The sequence below is a fragment of the Chiloscyllium plagiosum genome, chromosome 5, assembly GCF_004010195.1.
Source record: "Chiloscyllium plagiosum isolate BGI_BamShark_2017 chromosome 5, ASM401019v2, whole genome shotgun sequence".
In the NCBI taxonomy this organism is placed as follows: domain Eukaryota; kingdom Metazoa; phylum Chordata; class Chondrichthyes; order Orectolobiformes; family Hemiscylliidae; genus Chiloscyllium; species Chiloscyllium plagiosum.
Genome location: NC_057714.1, coordinates 108,689,247 through 108,708,625, shown reverse-complemented (window position 1 = coordinate 108,708,625; position 19,379 = coordinate 108,689,247). Strand labels below are relative to the sequence as shown.

Below are 19,379 nucleotides of genomic sequence, written 5' to 3'. Positions count from 1 at the left end.
ACTGCAGTCGGTCAGGAGTCACATGTCGGCCAGACTAGGTAATGATGTCAGATTGAAGCCTACACAAAAACATTCGCTTATCCTTGAAATCATTTCCCCGTAGGTCATTCATTCAATGAATAAGAAATCAATATTTGAAAGCAATGCAAGCATAGTCTTTAAATCAGCTGACATTTTGAAAAGGTAATTTTTAAATTGGCACGTAACCTCCCCATATCTTGCATCTGGCAACATTACTCCTCCACTGGCTATGCTTCTGATTTAATCGATATGCTGCTTTTGTTTTCCAATCAAATATACAATTGTTATAAAATCCTTACAGTTATTGGGAAATGAAACCAAGTCAAAAATGAGATTAGTTTCACGTGTAATTTCACATGATGTTTCACATCCTGCCATGGCAGATGGCAGAAGCTAAATTCAGTAAAAGAAACATCTGGAATTAAAAGTTTAATAATGACAATGAAACCACTGACTGAATTGTCAGAAAAACTCATCTGGTTCACTAATGTCCTTTAGGGAAAGAAACTGGTTTGGCTTACGAGACTTGAGACCCACAGCAATGTGGTTGACACTTGACTGTCCTCTGGGATGGGCAATACATTAGGGACGTGCAATAAATGCTGACCTGACCAGTGATACCCACATCCCATGAACATATATGAGAAAAAAAACTTTAGCTTTGCATGATTAAGGAACCAGTTTGTACTTTTGTGCCACAGTTGGTTACATTTACAGACAGAAAATACACTAGTCTAAACACACCAATATAAAGTGAGTTTGGAGAAGATTTGTAGCTTGGGTTGAGGTTTTGGATGTAAGTTTGCTCGCTGAACTGGAAGGTTCATTTTCAGATATTTCATCACCATGCTAGATAACATCATCAGTGAGCCTGTAGTGAAGCATTTATGTTTTGACCCGCTTTCTATCTGTGTGTTTAGGTTTCCTTGGGTTGGTGATGTCATTTCCCTTTTGCTTTCTTGGGGGGGGGGGGTGTGGGGATGGGATCCAAGTCAAAGCGTTAGTTGATGGAGTTCTGGTTGGAATGCCACGTTGCTAGGAATTCTTGTACGTATCTCTGTTTGGCTTGTGCTAGGATGGATATGTTGTCCCAGTTGAAGTGGCGTCCTTCCTCTTCTGTATGTAAGGATACTCGTGAGAGTGGGTCATGTCTCCTTGTGGCCAGTTGATGTTCATGTATCCTAGTGGAAAGCTTTCTGTTTGTTTTCTGCTGTTTGTTACAGTTCTTGCAAGATATTTTGTCATTTACAAAGCAGGAGTCTCCTGCTTCTTGGATGCTGCCTGACCTGCTGTGCTTTTCCAGCACCACACTCGCGACTCTTATAGTGTTCTGGGGAGTATTGCCAAACAAAGAGACCTTGAAGTGCAGATTCATAGTTTGCTGAAAATGGAGTCACAGATAGAGAGGATAGTGAAGGCAGCGTTTGGTACACGTCATCATTGGTCAGTGCATTGAGTACAGGAGTTAGGATGTCATGTTGCAGTTGTACACAACATTGGTTAGGCTACTTTTGGAATACTGCATTCAATTCTAGTCTCCCTATAGGAAAGATGTTGTTAAACTTGAAAGGGTTCAGAAAAGATTTACAAGGATGTGGCCAGCATTGGTGAGTTTGAGTTATACGTACAGCTGGGGCTATTTTCCCTGGAGAATCGGAGGCTGAGTGGTGACCTTAGAGGTTTATAAGATCATGAGGGGCACAGATAGGGCGAATAGCCAAGGTCTTTTTTCCAGGGTAGAGGGATTCAAAACTAGAGAGCATAGGTTTAAGGTGAGGGGGCAAAACATTTAAAAGGGACCTAAGGGGCAACTTCTTCCATACAGAGGGTGGTGAGTGTAAGGAATGAGCTGCCAGAGGCTGTTACAGTTACAACATTTAAAAGGCATCTGAATCAGTACATGAATAGAAAGGGTTGAGACAGATATGGGCCACATGCTAGCAAACAGGAATAGGTTAATTTCAGATATCTTGTCAGCATAAGTTGGATGTAAGTTTGCTCGCTGAGCTAAAAGGTTCATTTTCAGACATTTCATCACCATACTAAGTAACATCCTCAGTGAGCCTCCGGAAGAAGCACTGCTGATGATCCCTGCTTTCTACTTATATGTTTGGGTTTCTTTGGGTTGGTGATGTCATTTCCTATTCTTTTTCTCAGAGGGTGGTAAATCAGGTGAAAGTCAATGTGTTTACTCAGAGTTCCGGTTAGAATGCCACACTTCTAGGAATGTTTGTGCATGTCTTTGTTTGGCTTGTCCTAGGATGGATGTGTTGTCCCAGTCGAAGTGGTGCCCTTCCTCATCTGTAAGGATACTAGTGAGAGAGGATCTTGTGGCTAGTTAATGCTCATGTATCGTGGTGGCTAGTTTTCTGCCCGTTTGTCACAGTCCTTATGATATTTTGTAAATGACATTAATTTTGCTTGTTGCCTGTATAGGGTCTTTCAAGTTCATTAGCTGCTGTTTTAGTGTGTTGGTGGGTTTGTGGGCTACCATGATGCCAAGGGGTCTGAGTAGTCTGGCAGTCATTTCCGAGACGTCCTTGATGTAGGGGAGAGTGGCTAAGGTTTCTGGACGCGTTTCGTCTGCTTGTTTGGGTTTGTTGCTGAGAAATTGGCGGACTATGTTCATTGGGCACCCATTCTTTTTGAATACACTGTATAGATGATTTTCTTCTGCTCTGCGTAGTTCCTCTGTGCTGCAGAGGAAAATCACCTATACAGTGGTGGCTCATTGGAATAATGTTCGGATGCAGCTTCGTTTGTGGATATTGGAGTGATTGTTTCTGCAGTTCAATATTTGGTCTGTACGTGTTGTTTTCCTGTAGACGCTGGTTTGAAATTCCCCATTGGCTGTTCGCTGTACTGTGATATCTAGGAATGGCAGTTTGTTTACGTTCTCTTTGATGAATTTTATGCCAGTAAGGGTATTATTGATGGTCTTGAAGGTTTCCTCTAATTTGTTTCGTTTAGTGATGACAAAGGTGTCATCCACGTAGCGGACCCAAAGTTTGGGTTGGATGGTTGGCAGAACTATTTGTTAGAGTCTCTGCATCACTGCCTCTGCAAGAACCTAGATATCGGAAATCCCATGAGAAAAAGAACAGGAAATGACATCACCAACCCAAAGAAACTCAAACATATAAATAGAAAGCAGAAATCATCAGCTGTGCCTCGTCCGGAGGCTCACTAAAGATGTTACCTCGTATGGTGGCGAAACATCTGAAAATGAACCTTCCAGCTCAGCAAGCAAGCAAACCTGCATCCAGAATCTCAACCTGAGCTACAAATCTTCTCAGAACTCGCTAATGGATTGTTGGACCAAAGGGTCTGATTCCGTGCTGTAGAATTCTATGACTAATTGGCAACACAGAAAGGCAATCTTGGCCATCGAAATTGATAGAAAGGAAACTGACCATCAAAACTTAAGTAAGATATTTAAAACTGATTAAGGTCAGAGTTTCAACAAGTCAAATCAGCAATTAATTACCACTAAATCATTGCATAAAATCATAGAATCCCTTCACTGTGTAAACAGGCCCTTCGGCCCAACAAGTCCACACCGACTCTCTGAAGAGTAACCCATCCAGATCCATTCCCCTATCCGATTATCCTACATTTACCCCTGACTAATGCACCTAACCTACACATCCCTGAAAACTATGAGCAAATTAGCACGGCCAATTCACCCAACATGCACATCTTTGGATTATGGGAAGAAACTGGAGCATCCCGAGGAAACCCACGCAGACACGCGAAGAATGAGCAAACTTCACACAGACTGTAACTTGAGGCTGGAATTGAACTCGGGTCCCAAGCGCTGTGAGGCAACAGTGCTAATCACTAAGCCACTGTGCTGCCCCATTTCAGAACATCCTGACGACAAATTTCTTTTAGAACGTGTTTAATGTAGTAAAAGATGTTGACAATCAAGGACAGCTGTCTTGAAAAGTTAACCTTGGTCGCTGCTGAGAGTAGAGAATTATTGAGAAATTCAAGATTTCTTGAATCTACAAGATTCTACACGTAGAATGTGAATCTACACGTGCTACAGGAAAGTAAGTGGTGTCTGTCCAATGACCTCATTCTCTGTACAAAAGACTTTGATCTCTGCTGAGAGCATCACCACACTGGGAGCAGGTTTACTAAACAAAGTATCAGTGTTCCAGCAGTAGATACAGCACATGAATTTCTGCCATTGGTGATCTGTATAGACATTCTGATATCAACTCAGTTCAAAATCAAAGGACCTTAACTTTAAGCCCCACTTGAGATTTGAGCGATGAAGGAGAACTGCAGTAATGAAACTGCTGTTTCAGATGAGATGTTAAACCAAAAATATAACCCGTTTTTTCATAGTTGTCAAACATCCCAAAGCACGTCTTGTACAGAAGATGGAACTAGGAACAAGAGAGTGCAATTCAGCTCTCCAACAATGTTATGCCATTTAATATGATCATGACCTCAACTCCACTTTCCTGCCTGCTCCTTCTAACCCTTCAACACATTAATTAAAATGTCTCCTCCATAAATGTACTGAATGTCCCAGCATCCACTGCATTCTGGAATAGTGAGTTCTACAGATTTACAGCCCTTTGAGAAAAGTAATATATATTCATCTGTTTTAAATCTGCTACCATTTACCCTAAAACAATGATGTCTTGTTCAATGTTACCTGCAAGATGAAACATCCTGTCTATGTCTATTTTAGCATCTTATTGACCTTAATTAGATTTCCTCTCATCTTTCTAAACTTTAGAGAGTATACATATAAACTGCTCAAAATCTCTCTATAATACAAACCCCTCACTTTTGGAATCAATCAAATGAATCCTCTCTGAATTGCCCCCAAACCAACTACATCCCTTCAAATAAGATTACAGAAGGTTAAGATCACAAACGACTAGGGGCAATTTGAGCTTGGATAGAGGTTTGGCTAAAACTAAAACTGAATAGTGACTCCAGGTGCAGTCTCAATAATGCCTTGTTTATCACAGTAACACTACCCGACTTTTATACTCTTTTTCTTTAGCATTAATATTAAAATTCCATCTACCTTCCATATTATTGACTGTACCTGTATACTAGATTTCTGTGACTCTTGCATGAGGACACCCAGATCCTTCTGCACTGAAACACTGATGTCTCTTTCCATTTGGATAATAAGTTGCCTTTTTATTCTTCCAACCAAAATGGGTATTCTTTAATCTTATTGACCTGCGCCAATTAGCTTGTGGCCCTGGTAGCAACAGGAAATTCCTCCTTAGATAATCGCATCTCCTAGGCTGAACCTTTTTCCTCATTCAAACTTTATCGGTGGTACCTATGCAGAGGACAATAATTAGATTTTGCCCCTCTCACTGCAGTCCAGACGAGAGATCCTGAAGCCTGGAAACAGGTAGGCAATACAGCCTTTAGGGTCTCTATCCTGGCCAGAGGAGATTGTTTATGCCCTGAGCTGTACTACCCCGGATTACAATATTTCTCTTTTCCACCCACTTGGAAGGCATTCTATACCATGATGCGACAGTTAGTTTCCTCATCCTACAGTCCTTGCTCTCATCCACACAGGGAAAAAGAATCTCAAACTTTGTTGGACAAAGACTAAGGTAGAGGCCCCTGCAGTGCTTCCTCCTAGATCCCTTGGCCTGCTTCACTCATTAACATACCCTCCTGTCCCTGATCAAATTCAGGGCAGTTAATCTAAAGGTTGCGACTGTCTCCTGAAACACAGCATTCAGGTAGCTAACCCTGTCCCTGATATGTCAGTGTTCATAGCTCAAACTCCAGCTCATGAACTCAGAGCTGGAATTCTTTGAGTAGCCAGGGTTGCAATATAGTTGTTACTGTAGAGGATTTTAATTTTCCTAACATAGACTGGGACTACCATAGCATTAAGGGCTTAGATGGGGTGGAATTTTTATGACCGTTCAGGGAAGTTTCCTCAAACATTAAAAAAGAGGGTCCTATTTGGGAGTGGGCAAAACTCGACAGATTCTTGGGAAATAGAGCAGGACAGGTGACCGAGGTGTCAGTGGGGGAGCACTTTGGGACCAGTGACCGTAGTTCTATTAATTTTTTAATAGTTATGGAGGGGTCAAAACTGGCCCACAGGTTCAAGTTCTAAACTGGGGCAAAGTGAATTTTTATGAAATTAGAAAGGAGCTTGCAGAGCTTGGAATAGTTTGTTTACAGGCAAAGGGACCTCCAGCAAGGCCTTTAAAACTGAAATAGCTACAGTTCAAGGTCTATCTCTTCCTGTGAGGGTAAAAGACACAGTTGATAGTAAGAGAGAATCCTGGATGGTAAGAGGTATTGAGGCTTTGACCAGAAAAAAGGAAGTATGGCTTAGATATAGGCAGCTGGGATCAAGAGAATTCCTGGAGGTATATGGGGGATACAGAAGTGTACTGAAGGAAATCAGGAGGACAAAAAGGGGCATGAGACAGCTTTGGCTGAGAAGATTAAGATGAATCCAAAGAGGTTCTTTAAGTATATTAAAGAAAAAAGAATAACTATAGAATAGAACCCCTCAAGGACCAAAGTGGACATGTATGTGTAGAACTGCAAGAACTGGGTGAGGCCCTCAAATGAATATTGCTCCTTTGTTTCCTGTGGAGAAAGACATGACGACTTGGGAAAGTTAGTGGTCATATCTTGTGGACAGTCCATATCACAGTACAGGTGGTGTTGGATGTATTAGCATGTATGAAGGTGGATATATCTCCTGGTCCTGACCAGATAAATCCAAAAACACTGCAAGAGGCTGGAAAAGAAATTACAGAGGCCCTGGTTGATATTTTTGCATCATCGTTAACCACAGGTGAGGTCCCAGAAGATTGGAGGGTAGTGAATGTTGCGCCTTTAGTCAAGGCGGGCTGTAAAGAAAAGCCTGGGAACTACAGACCAGTAAGCCTAACACCTGTGGTAGCTAACTTACTTGAAAAGATTCTGATGGTTAAGATATGCATGCATTTGCAAAGACAGGGTTTGATTAGGAATAGTCAGCATGGCTTTGTGCATGGGAGATCATACCTCACAAATTTGTTCGAGTGCTTTGATGAAGTGACCAGGAAGGTCGACGAGGGGAGGGTGGTAGACGCAGTCTATATGGATTTCAGTAAGGCCTTTGATAAAGTTCCACATGGTAGGCTGTTCTGGAAGGTTAGATCGCATGGGGGGAGCTGGCAGGTTAGACACACAATTGACTTGACAGTACGAAGCAGAGGGTAATAGTGGAAAGGATGCTTATTGGACTGGAGGCCGGTGACTAGTGGAGTGCCTCAGGGGTTCGCGCTGGGCCAGTTATTGTTTGTAATCTATATCAATGATTTGGATGAAATTGTAGAAGGCATGATTAGTAAGTCTGCAGTATCAATGTAAAATAGCCAGTATCATGGACAGTGAGGAAGGTTATCAGAAATTGCAGCAAGATCTTGATCAGCTGGGGAACTGGGCCAAGAAATGGCAAATAGAGTTTAATATAGGTAAGTGTGAGATCTTGCATTTTGGAAAGTCAAATCAAGGTAGGAGTTTCATGGTTAATGGTAAGGCCGTAAGGAGTGTAGTGGAAAAAGGGACCTTGGACTTCAGGTGCACAGTTCTCTGAAAGTGGAGTCACAGGTAAATAGGGCAGTGAAGGCAGCTTTTGGCACACCAGCCTTCATCAGTCAGTGTATTGAGTATGGAAGTTGGGAAGTTATGATGCAGTTGGACAGGAGGTTGGTGAGGTCGCACTTGGAGTATTGTATTCAGTTTTGATTATCTTGCTATTGAAAGCATGTTATTAAACTGGAAAGAGTGCAGACGAAATGTACAAGGATGTTGCCAGGAATCAACAGTCTGAGATATTGGGAGAGATTCGACAAGCTAGGACATTTTTCTTTCGAGTGCAGGTGACTGAGAAGGGATCTTAGAAAGGTGTATAAAATCACGAGAGGCATGGATAGGGTGAATGTAGTCAGTCTTTTTCCCAGGGTTGGGGAATTGAGGACTGGAGGACATGAGTTTAATGTCAGAGGGGAAAGAATAAAAAGGAAACCAGAGAGGCAACTTTTGCTTTTGCACAGAGGTGGTACGCATATGGAATGAGCTGCCAACTGAAGTTTTTGAGGTAGGTACATTAACAACATTTGAACGACATTTGGACAAATACATGGATAGGAAAGGTTTAGAAGGATATGGGCCAAGTGCAGGGAAAAGTGGTTAGTGTGGATGGACATTTTGGTCAGTGTGGATAGTTTGGGCCAAAGGGCCTGTCTCCATGCTGCAAGACTCTGATTTGTTTACAGATGTGACCACTATGAACCACTAACTCCAACATCACACAGGTACAGCACATCTGACCTGGCATCTTAATATATTAGTTTTTAATTTCTTTTTTTTAAATGCCCTATTGGTCAGAAGAGCAAGGATGTTCTTCCTGAGTGTTTTGGGCAACAGTTATGAATGATTTAACGATTTTTGAAAATTTATCAACTGGGAATTTGTCTTACCAGTTTGTGGGATCTTACTGTGCACAAAATGGTTGCTGTATATCCATGCATTAGAGACTACACCCCCAGTACTTCATTCGATGTGAAACATTTAGGAAAGTTCAAGGTTTGTACAGGGAGTAAGTATAATAAATAGCAATCTTAACATTGGACAGTGACAATCCTACTTCATGCTCTAAACCCAATCTCTACGTTTTACTATCCTTACCTGATTCTCTTTGGCAGACGATTCCATGAAAGCAGCACTCCAAGAATCAGCTAAGCTCTTCCCTTCTTCATAACTGATCACTCTGAAAGTAGCATTTCAAAAGCTAATTGATGATCAACAATATTCAACTGACATATGGATGAGATTAGAAATATTAGCAAATGACCAAAAGGTTCCTCAACTTAATCTCAATAAATTGAAGAACTACATACTTTCAAGTGGAAACAGTCCAAATATTAAGCAGGCAAAATGCTGAAAGCAAAACTAAGAAAACAAGACACTGGGTGGGAATAATGGCAGTGGGGTAAACAAAATGGTGGACAGAATTCATGGTCTGAAGCTGTTGAACTCAATATTCAGTCCAGAGAGCTGAAAACTGCCTAAACAGAAAATAGGGAATGGGATAAGATAAATATGACAGGCTAACTCCTCAAATGGTGAGAGGGGTAGAGGAAGGGGAGGAAGTGTAAGAGATGGGCCAGATGAAGATAGCTGGAAGGTGCAAACTGAAAGCCAAATTGAAAAATTTTTCAAGTTGCAAGGTGTGATGCCAGGGCACTCATCAACGTACCAGAAAAGGAATTGTGGAAGCACAACCCCTGCCCCAAGCATCCAAAATAAGTCTGGAACAAAGACTGTTTCACAAGGAATGGTCCTGCAGAAAGGTATAATTAGGGCCCAAGGGGGTATCCATGATCATGCCTTTTATTTGAGGAAAGCAAGACAAGTTAAAAAGTGAAATTGTTTACCAACAAAACAAACTCAGTCAGGAGAGTGGTGATGGATCAACCAAAGAGGCGTGTTCTGGTTGCAAAGGTACATTATCAAGACGAGTTGGGCTTGAATTCGTCAGACATGTGGCCAGAGGGAAGGTAGAAAAATCAAAGATTAGGAAAAAATATAATTCACTTTACACTGGTCTTATGTTTCTCAAAAATTGATGTGCCCCAAAACTAAAGTAAAAGAAAAGCATAAAGCACGCAGACTGGTCAAACTTCTAGACAAATTTTACAATCATGCAGCCAAATGAAAGTATGACCCAACTATTTGTACAGCGCATTTTTGCACAGCAGCTTCTATACCTTTCCATATGTAGATCTTTTTTATTTCCAACCAACATAATGGGGACTCTGCAAAGAAAATATAATCAAGTCAGATTAAAAGTTCAAATATGATATAAAATCAATTTTGAAAATAGTTTTGTTTTACTTACTGCACTTGCCCCACCATATCCAACAATTTTTCATGAATAACCTTGATCACCTCAAAACTGCCAAAAAAATTAAAACAATTATTTCATTGCAGTGATATCCAGTTGAGAGTTAATGGTGAATAACTATCATCCTATCAGTTAATCACAATCACACTGATTTTTTTCTATAACTTACATTCTTTACTCTGGTGACAAAATACGATTGCTCCCTCAAGACGGATTACTAAACTTAGTGATCTCGGACTAAGCCCCACTCTCTGCAACTGGATCATCAGTTTCCGGACCAACAGACCAATCAGTGAAGATTGGGGACAATATTTCATCCTCAGTAACACTCAACACTGGAGCCCCCCCAGGGGTGCATACTCAGCCCCCTACTGTACTCACTGTATACCCATGACTATGTCACCAAATACCAGAGTAATGCCATTTACAAGCTGATGACACCACCATAGTCGGTCGAATCTCAGATGGCGACGAATCAGACTACAAATGGGAGGTGAAAGACCTGGAAAAATGGTGCACTGCGAACAACCTAGCTCTCAATGCCAAAAAAACCAAGGAACTCCTTATCGACTTTTGGCAGGATGTTACTCATGTCCCCCGACACATTAACAGCACAGAGGTGGAACGAGTGGAGAGTGTCAAGTTCCTGGGAGTGGTCATCCACAACAAGCTTCCTTGGACTCTTCATGTGGACTCACTGGTTACAAGGGCCAACGTCTCTTCTTCCTCAGGCAGCTGAGAAAATTTGGCATGACTGAGAATACCCTTGCCAGCTTTTATAGGTGTGCCATCAACAGCATTCTGCCTGGATGTAACATTACCTGGTATGGCAACTGTACTATTCAAGATCAGAAACTATTACAGAGTGTGGTGAACTCAGCCTGGACAATCACAAAGGCACAAAGTACAGCACAGAACAGGCCCTTCAGCACACAATGCCGTGCCGAGGATTAATCAGAATGTAAAATAAAATAACCTAACCTACGCACCCCTCAACTCACTGCTGTCCATGTCCAGCAGTCGCTTAAATGTCCCTAATGACTCTGCTCCCACCACTACCACAACTGGCAATGCATTCCATGCATTCACAACTCTCCGCATAAAGAACACACCTTTGAAGTCTCCTCTAAACCTTTCTCCTAATATCTTAAAACTATGACCCCTCGTGCCAGTCAATCTTGCCCTGGGGAAAAGCCTCTGGCTATTGATTCTATCCATGCCTCCCATTACCTTGTATACCTCGATCAGGTCACTCTCCTCTCTTTGGAGAGGAAGAGGAAGAGTCCAAGCTTAATCAACCTCTCTTCATAAGACAAGTCTTTCAGTCCAGGCAGCATTCTGGTAAACCTTCTTTACACCCTCTCCAAAGCCTCTGTATCTTTCCTATAGTAGGGCAACCAGAACTGGACACAATATTCCAAGTGTGGTCTCACCAGGGGCTTGTAGAGCTGTAGCAAAACCTCGCGGTTCTTAAACTCTATCCCCCTGTTAATGAAAGCCAAAACTCCATATGCTTTCTTAACAACCCTATCCACTTGGGTGGCAACGTTGTATGCACTTGAACACCAAGATCCCTCTGTTCCTCCACACTGCCAAGAATCCTGTCTTTAATCCTATATTTAGCATTAGAGTTCGACCTTCTAAAATGCATCATTTTGCATTTATCCAGGTTGAACTCCATCTGCCAATTCTCAGCCCAGCTCTGCATCCTGTCAATGTCGCGCTGCAGCCTACAATAGCCTTCGATACTATCAACGGCACCTCCAACCTTTGTGCCATCTACAAATTTACCACCCCTCAATCTCCTCCAAGTCATTTATAAAAACTAGAAAGAGCAGAGGCCCAAGAACAGAGCCTTGCAGGATGCCACTCAACACTGACTTCCAGGCAGAATACTTTCCATCTACAACCACTCTGTCTTGTGTCAGCCAGGTAGCCAAATCGCCCTGACTTTATGAATGAGCTTACCATGGGAACCTTATCAAGTGCTTTGCTGAAGTCCATATACACCAAATCTACTGCCTGACCTTTGTCGACTGTCTCGTCACCTCCTCAAAGAACTCAATAAGATTAGTTAGGCATGACCTGCCCCTCAAGTCATGATTAGAGTGGTGCCGGAAAAGCACAGCAAGTCAGGCAGCATTTGAGGAGCAGGAAAGTATGTTTTGGGCAGGAGCCCTTCAGCAGGAATGAGGCGAACGTTATTCCTCTTTTCAAGAAAGGTAATAGGGAAATCCCTGGCAATTACAGACCAGTCGGTCAGTCTTACATCTGATAAATGGCTCCTGCCCGAAACGTTGATTGTCCTGCTTCTCGGATGCTGCCTGACCTGCTGTGCTTTTCAGCATCACTCTAATCTGGACTCTGATCTCCAGCATCTGCAGTCCTCACTTTCGCCTGCCCCTTGCAAAGCCATGCTGATTGCCTTTAATCACGCTATGCTTTTTCAAATAGTCATAAATCCTATCCCTCGGAATTCTTTCGAAAACCTTGCTGACTACAGACGCAAGATTGACTGGTCTGCAATTGCCAGGGATTTCCCTATTACCTTTCTTGAAAAGAGGAACAACATTCACCTCCTTCAAATCCTCCGGTACGACTCCCATGGAGGGAGTGAGGTAGCAAAGATCTTCGCCAGTGGCTTAGCAACCTCCTTTATCGCTTCCCAGAGAAGCCTAGAATAAATCTGGTCTGGCCTGGTGACATATCAATCTTAATGTTTGCCAAAATTTCCAGCACATCAACTTCATCAATCTTGATCTGTTCAAGTCGGTTTCCCAGCTCCTCAAAGTTCTCATTCACAACAAGGTCCCTTTCCTTTGTGAAAACTGAAGCAAAAAACTCATTTAGGGTTTCCCCTACCTGCTCAGACTCCACGCACAAGTTCCCTACGCTATCCCTGATCGGCCCTACATTCTCCCTGATCATTCTCTTATTCCTCACGTAGGAGTAAAATGCCTTTGGGTTCTCCCTATTCCTTCCTACCAAGCCTTTCGCGTGCCCACTCCTGGCTCTACTCAGTCCATTTCTGAGTTCCTTTACAGCAAGCCTGTAATCCTCTAAAGCTGTGCTAGTTCCTTGTTTCCTCCACCTTACGTAAGCTGCCTTCTTCCTTTTGACGAGAAGCTCCTCTGTTCTCGTCATCCAAGGCTCCTTAATCTTAGCCCTTCTTACCTGTCTGACAGGGACAAATTCGTGCATCACTTGCAACAACTGCTCCTTAAACAGTATCCACATGTCTGCTGTGCCCTTTCTGTGGAACAACTGCTCCCAGTCTGTACTTCCCAACTCCTGCCTGATAGCGTCGTAGTTTCCTTTTCTCCAATTAGATATCTTCCCTTGGGAACTGCTCCTTTCCATCTCCAAAATTATGTAAATGTGAGGCAGTTGTGGTCACTGTCACCAAAGTGTTCCCCCACTGCAAGATCTGACCCCTGTCCTAGCTCATTGCCAAACACCAAATCCAAAATGCCCTCTCCCCTCGTTGGCCTGTCTACATACTGAGTAAGGAAACCCTCCTGAACACACCCGACAAAAACGGCTCCATCCAAACCATCTGCACTAAGGAAGTTCTCGTTGATATTGGGAAAGTTGACATTGCCCTTAACAACAACTCTGCTTAATCTACATTTTTCCAAAATCTGCTGGCCTATGAGTTCTTCAATCTCTCTACTGCTATTAGGGGGTCTGTAAAAAACCCCTAATGAGGTGGCTGCTCCCTTGCTGTTCCTAACTTCCACCCATACTGACCCAAAGGACAAACTTTCATCCACAACTTTTGTTTCTGTAGCTGTGATGCACTCTCTGATTAGCAATGCTAGATCCCGTCCTCTTCTTTCACCTTCCATGTTCTTTTTAAACATTCTAAATCCTGGAACATCTAGCAACCATTCCTGCCCATATGATACCCACTTCTCCGTTATGGCCATAGCATCATAGCCACAAGTACTGATCCATGCTCTAAGTTCATCACTCTTATTTCTGATACTCCTTGTGTTAAAGCAGACACACTTTAACCGATCCCTTTGTTTCATCACGTGAGAAACCTTCCTGATAAAATTCACTACATCCTTCACTGCCCCATCCAAAACTACCCCTCCTCTCAGATGTGTAGCTCCGATGCCCACCCCCTTGCCAAACTAGTTTAAACCCTCTGTAACCACACGAGCAAGTCTCACACCCAAAACTTTGTGCCCCTCCACTTCAGGTGCAACCCATCCTTCATGCACAGGTCCTACTTTCCCCAAAAGGCATCCCAATGGTCTAGGTATCTGAAGCCCTCCTTCCTGCACCAACCTCACAGCCATGCGTTAAGCTGCATTCGCTGACTATTCTTCACCTCACTATCTTGTGGCACTGGTAGCAAACCTGAGATCATTACTCTACTCGTCCTGCTCTTCAGCTTCCAACCTAGCTCTCTGTAGTCACTTTTCAGATCCTCAGTCCTTTTCCTGGCTATATCGTTGTTGCTAATATGTACCATGATTTCTGGCTGCCCACCCTTCCCCCTTCAGAATCTTGTTAATCCGACTGGGGACATCCCAGATCCTGGCACCGGTAAGACAGAACGGCCTGCAATTCATGTTAAAAGATGACTCTAGCTATTAGGTTGTATTTTCTGAATTAAAATATTGCTAACTGAAGATTTACCTGAAGGATACCTATCACATGTAAATGTTTTAAAAATGTGTTCATAATCAAGAACTGATACGGTTAGTAAATCACAATTCTTGAGTATTGCTGAATGATGACATTTTACCAAACTTTTTAATACTGCACTCAGCAGGTTATTTCACAAGAATACTAATTCAAGGGGAAAACTAACATCTATATTTAATATTAATGGGCGGTCTCCATGGCAACACGTCTACCAGCCAAAGTCCACTTGTCAACAAAGCAGCTCCTTTCTCATATAGTATAAATAATATTTTTTCCTTAACTTGGTATTCTTGCGAGTTGTCCTGATGAGTACAAGATGAAAAGCATCAATAAGATGTGTTTCTATACTTTACTGGAATGCTATCAGACATTATGAACTATAAAGTCTATCAACAGAAATCAAAATTTTTAAAAGCTTAATTTTGAGTGCTGAAATCTCAATACCACCATAGTAAGTTGGACTAATTCTTTAGTGAAATATTCTCTGGATATCTGAGCATTATATTTTATGCTTATCCCCGTTTAAACTCCAACTGGTCCACTATTAAGCATCATGCCTTGCAATTAAATCAAGATTGCCTTGCTTGCTGACTTAGATTAGAAGGTGGCAAATCAATAGCTTCAAGTCTTAACTTGAAGTCCATGTTTTCATTAATAAAATCTCTCCAGGGACTGCCCCAAACCATCTCTGCAATGTAAGCCAACCCTGTGCACGCCTCGATGTTGCCAAACATTCAACTCTTCAAATGCCATCCTCTCTGCTTCAACTCATCTATTCCATCAATGACAAAGCAATACCTGCCTTTGACCTTTTCTCAAGGTTCTGTACCAAAATATCTCCACCTATTTCCTCCTTTGAGAAATGACTCAAAACCAGAATTTCATTTCCAGTAGTACGACAAAGAGAAGGGGCTTTAGCCAATCATGAAACGTGTTGTTAGAATGATCTTAAACTAATTCCATTGCTCTGCTTTTATAATCTCGCCATAATATTTCCCTTTTCTAGCTCAGTATTAATTTTCTAATGTGCTAATTCTATGAAGAGCTGGAAATAAATTCTTACATTAAAAAAAGTGCTCGCTGGAAGAAATTGCCCATTTCTGTGATATTAAAGAGTTAACTTGCTCTGCTGACCTACAGGAAATTGGATGCCCTGTGGCTAGGGTGGGATGCCTCTGACTTACAAATAGATTGTAAGAAATTACATTACCATCTCCTATTATTCAGAACCATTTTTACATGGCTATTTCCTTGCCATTCAGAACTATTTGCATCACCATCACCTATTCAGAATTCAGTTGGAACACTGCAATTGAAATTCTGACTGCACCCTATCGTTATATTTAAAAAACAATTCACACCAGACCTGGCCATTAAGGGATGATTTGCATTACATTGTCTTTGGAGGTGACATGGTCACTGCATTGTGTCTTGAGTGGCATGTGACTGGGGATTGTCTTGTGAGCAATACTGACTGTGATGTAAAGATTTTGTATAAAGGAAGAACTGTTCCCTTTGTTCAGGGAACTTCCCTGGATATGCTTTGCAACCATGGCGAAGTGTGTTCAGGATTTCTCCAAAGCTTGACTGTACTGTGCTTAATAAAATTTTGCTTGTCCACAGAAGTTGGAGTTTTGCAGTTGCATCAAGGATCTCAGGAAAAAACATAACAATTTCCTCCATCATATATCTTCTGCTTAACTGAAAATAAAACAATTTTATATAAAACACAACACCAAGAAGGACTTCAACTTGTGGAGCTGCTTCTAACTGTTTTTATATTAACACATTAATGGCGTTTAAAGTTTGTTTTCATAAGATCATGGCTGATTCAAGACTTCAATGCATTAAGCAGCAGACCTTAAGGCATTTTAGCCTCTTGTTAAAATAAATCACTGCAGTAACACAGTACAATTACACATGTCAGTAGTTTTGGAAGCATCAACTTTTCATTTCTTTGTTAAAAAGCAATTGTGTTCATCAATGGCAAATTATTTGCTGAATAATAGACTCCAATAACAATGCTTCTAAGCAACAACATGGCTTGTGAATTGACTCACTGCTGCCTTCTGAAGCAGCAATATACCATCACAAACCAATGCAATCACCTGACTGATAATGAACAATATTAAATTTTAAAATCCTTACCTTTTGTTAGATGTAACTGAATACACCAGAATGTATCCATTAATGTCTATGGAATACGTTTGGGGGAAAATAGAGTACTCATCCTAATGATTAAAAAAGACATAAGATGGCAGAATGTCAGGATAATGAGTTCACATTATACTACATTACTAATACAGTGTAACCACAGAGACTCAAGTGAAGCTTAGATCATGGCTTGCAACTTCACTTGCATGAATTTCTACACTAAAACTCAACTGCAATGTCTTTAGTGCCAACAGACATTGCTTTCATAATTCATAGCATCCTTCAGAGTGCTTAATATCACTAACGACATCTTTAGATATTTTTCAATCAACCTGTTCAGAGATACTACATATCTCTGGTTCAGATCTGACTTAAACTGTAACTCCTAGCTCCAAGGTAGGGACACTACTACTGCACCAGAAGCACCCCACTAACTACACATTTACTTTTTCTCCCCCTAATTAACCTGCTCAGAGATGTCATTACGCACCACTGAAGCAAGCGCAATCTGAACCCAGGTCTCCTGGTCCAGAAATGAACCCGGGTCTCAGTCCTGAGTTTGGGACACTACCGCTACACCACAAGAGGGACCCCTACCTACATTTATATTATAGAATAACACAGAACAGCTGAAATGTTAGGATTCTTGCTCAGCCTCCACCCATAGGTTTCACACTTCTCTCTCAAATTAGACAGAAGTCACCCTCTGGCCAACATTTTCTTTGTTTCATGGGGTAAACACTTGCTTGGCAAAGCTAGTGTTTGTATCTCATCCCTAGTGAAAGTAGTGGTGAGCCACCTTCTTGATCTGCTGCAGTCCACCTTGTCAATCCACAATGGAATGAGAAAGGAGTTCCAGACTTTCAAACCAGCAACCAAGAGGTGGTACCATAGCGGTAATGTCACTGGACTAGTAAATCAGAAATCCAGGCCAAAGTTCTGGGGATATTGGCTTGAATTTGACCCTCGCAGATGGTGAAATTTGAATCGAATAAATTCTAGAAATAAAAGAACCAAATGGCGACCATATAAAATAAAATCAATTGCTGTAAAAATCAAACTATTTGAATGAAAGACTAGGTAAGATGAAGGCTGCAACGACGCCATCTTGAAAAGGTTGGTTCAAGAGAGAACAGTCAGGCAAAGACATCAACACATTTGAAGATAAGGCTGGAAAGTGGTTTTTAAGGATGGGGAAAGAATGGAGTGTGACTTGTTGTCAGTTAGGATGTGGACAAGATAGTTTTGAACAAATTGAGCAGTTAGCACTGGAAGGAGATCAGCAAATTCTGGCGAGGAGGATAAGTGCAGAGGAGATCAAGGCCCATCAAGAATGTAGCATATTGGAGATGTCAGTTTAAATCCCATCACGAATGGAGAATTTACATTCAATTAAATAAATTGAAAGTATCATATTGAATTTCCAGAACAGTACCACTTGTGATCGTCAGTTTGAATCCACCTCATATTGTCATTTTGAATCACTTTGAATTACATTTTGAACATCAAACAGCAAATTCTTATTGAAGATGGCCATTGCATGGCACTTGCTTATCAAGAATGTTACTGGCAACCTGGTAGCCCAAACTTAGACGTTGTTGCATTTAGACTAGTCTGTGAGATTGCACTCCTCAATTCTGGCACTCATCCCCAAGTGTTGGTACGGGTGACTTCGCACAGCCATCTTTGTGTTCGGTACCGAAGTCAATGCCAGGTTGTCCCTCTCATTTGCTTCCTTTTAACAAGACTTTTAAGCCATTTGACACAGTTGAATAACCAGATTGGCCATTTGAGAGAAGTTAAGAGTCAACCAAATTGCTGAGAGTCGCATGTAGGCAAGACCAGGTAAGGAAGGCAGTTTTCCTTCCTTAAAGGACATTAAAATTTAAGAACATAAAAATGGGGAGAAGTAGACAATTCAGCCCTCCTGAGAATGTTCCACCATTTAGTACAATAATGGCTAATCTCATCTTGGCCTCAACTCCACTTTCCTGCTCACACTTCCATAACCCTTCAGCCTATTAGTAATTGAAAATTTGTCTATCTCCTCAGATTTATTTAGCGTCTTGGCATCCATCATCATCTGGGGGTAACTAATTCCACAGATTCATGACCTTTGAGAGAAGCAGATTTTTGTCTCTGTTTTAAATCTGCTATCTCTTAAAAGAAAATTATGATCTCTCATTCTAGATTATTCTATGTGGGGAAACATCCTTTATATACTGATTGTCAATCCCCTTTAGCATCCTATTTACTTCAATTGGATCTCATCTCATTCTTTTAAACTCCAGAGAGTACAGGCCTAAACTGCTCGATTTCTTTTCATGTGGCAAACCCTTCATCTTTGGAATCAATTGAATGAACCTCTAATGCAATTACATTCCACAACTATGAGGACCAAATTGTACACAAGGTTCCATGTATGGTCAACGGAATGCCTTGTACAGTTTAAGCAACACTTCATACTTTTATATTCTATTCCTTTAGCAATAAATACCCAAATCCAATCTGCCTTCATTGCCTGCTCTACCTACATACTAATTTTGAAAGATTCTTGCATGAGGACACCCAGATCCCTCCACTGAAGCACTGTCATTTCTCTCCATTTGGATAAGTTGCCACCTCT

General features: G+C 41.5%; 1 protein-coding gene across 2 annotated transcripts in view; it reads right to left on the bottom strand.

Annotated features, from left to right (window-relative positions):
* The window catches only part of rheb (Ras homolog, mTORC1 binding), a 126,483-nt gene that overhangs the window by 10,872 nt on the left and 96,232 nt on the right, over positions 1-19,379 (bottom strand). For both annotated transcript variants that reach the window (XM_043690758.1, XM_043690757.1), the window contains exons 4-7: positions 16,748-16,830; positions 9,935-9,991; positions 9,804-9,851; positions 8,722-8,803 (exon numbers count right to left, since the gene is read on the bottom strand). In XM_043690758.1, the coding sequence (XP_043546693.1) occupies positions 8,722-8,803; positions 9,804-9,851; positions 9,935-9,991; positions 16,748-16,830 (270 nt within the window). The remainder of the gene's footprint in view (positions 1-8,721; positions 8,804-9,803; positions 9,852-9,934; positions 9,992-16,747; positions 16,831-19,379) is intronic.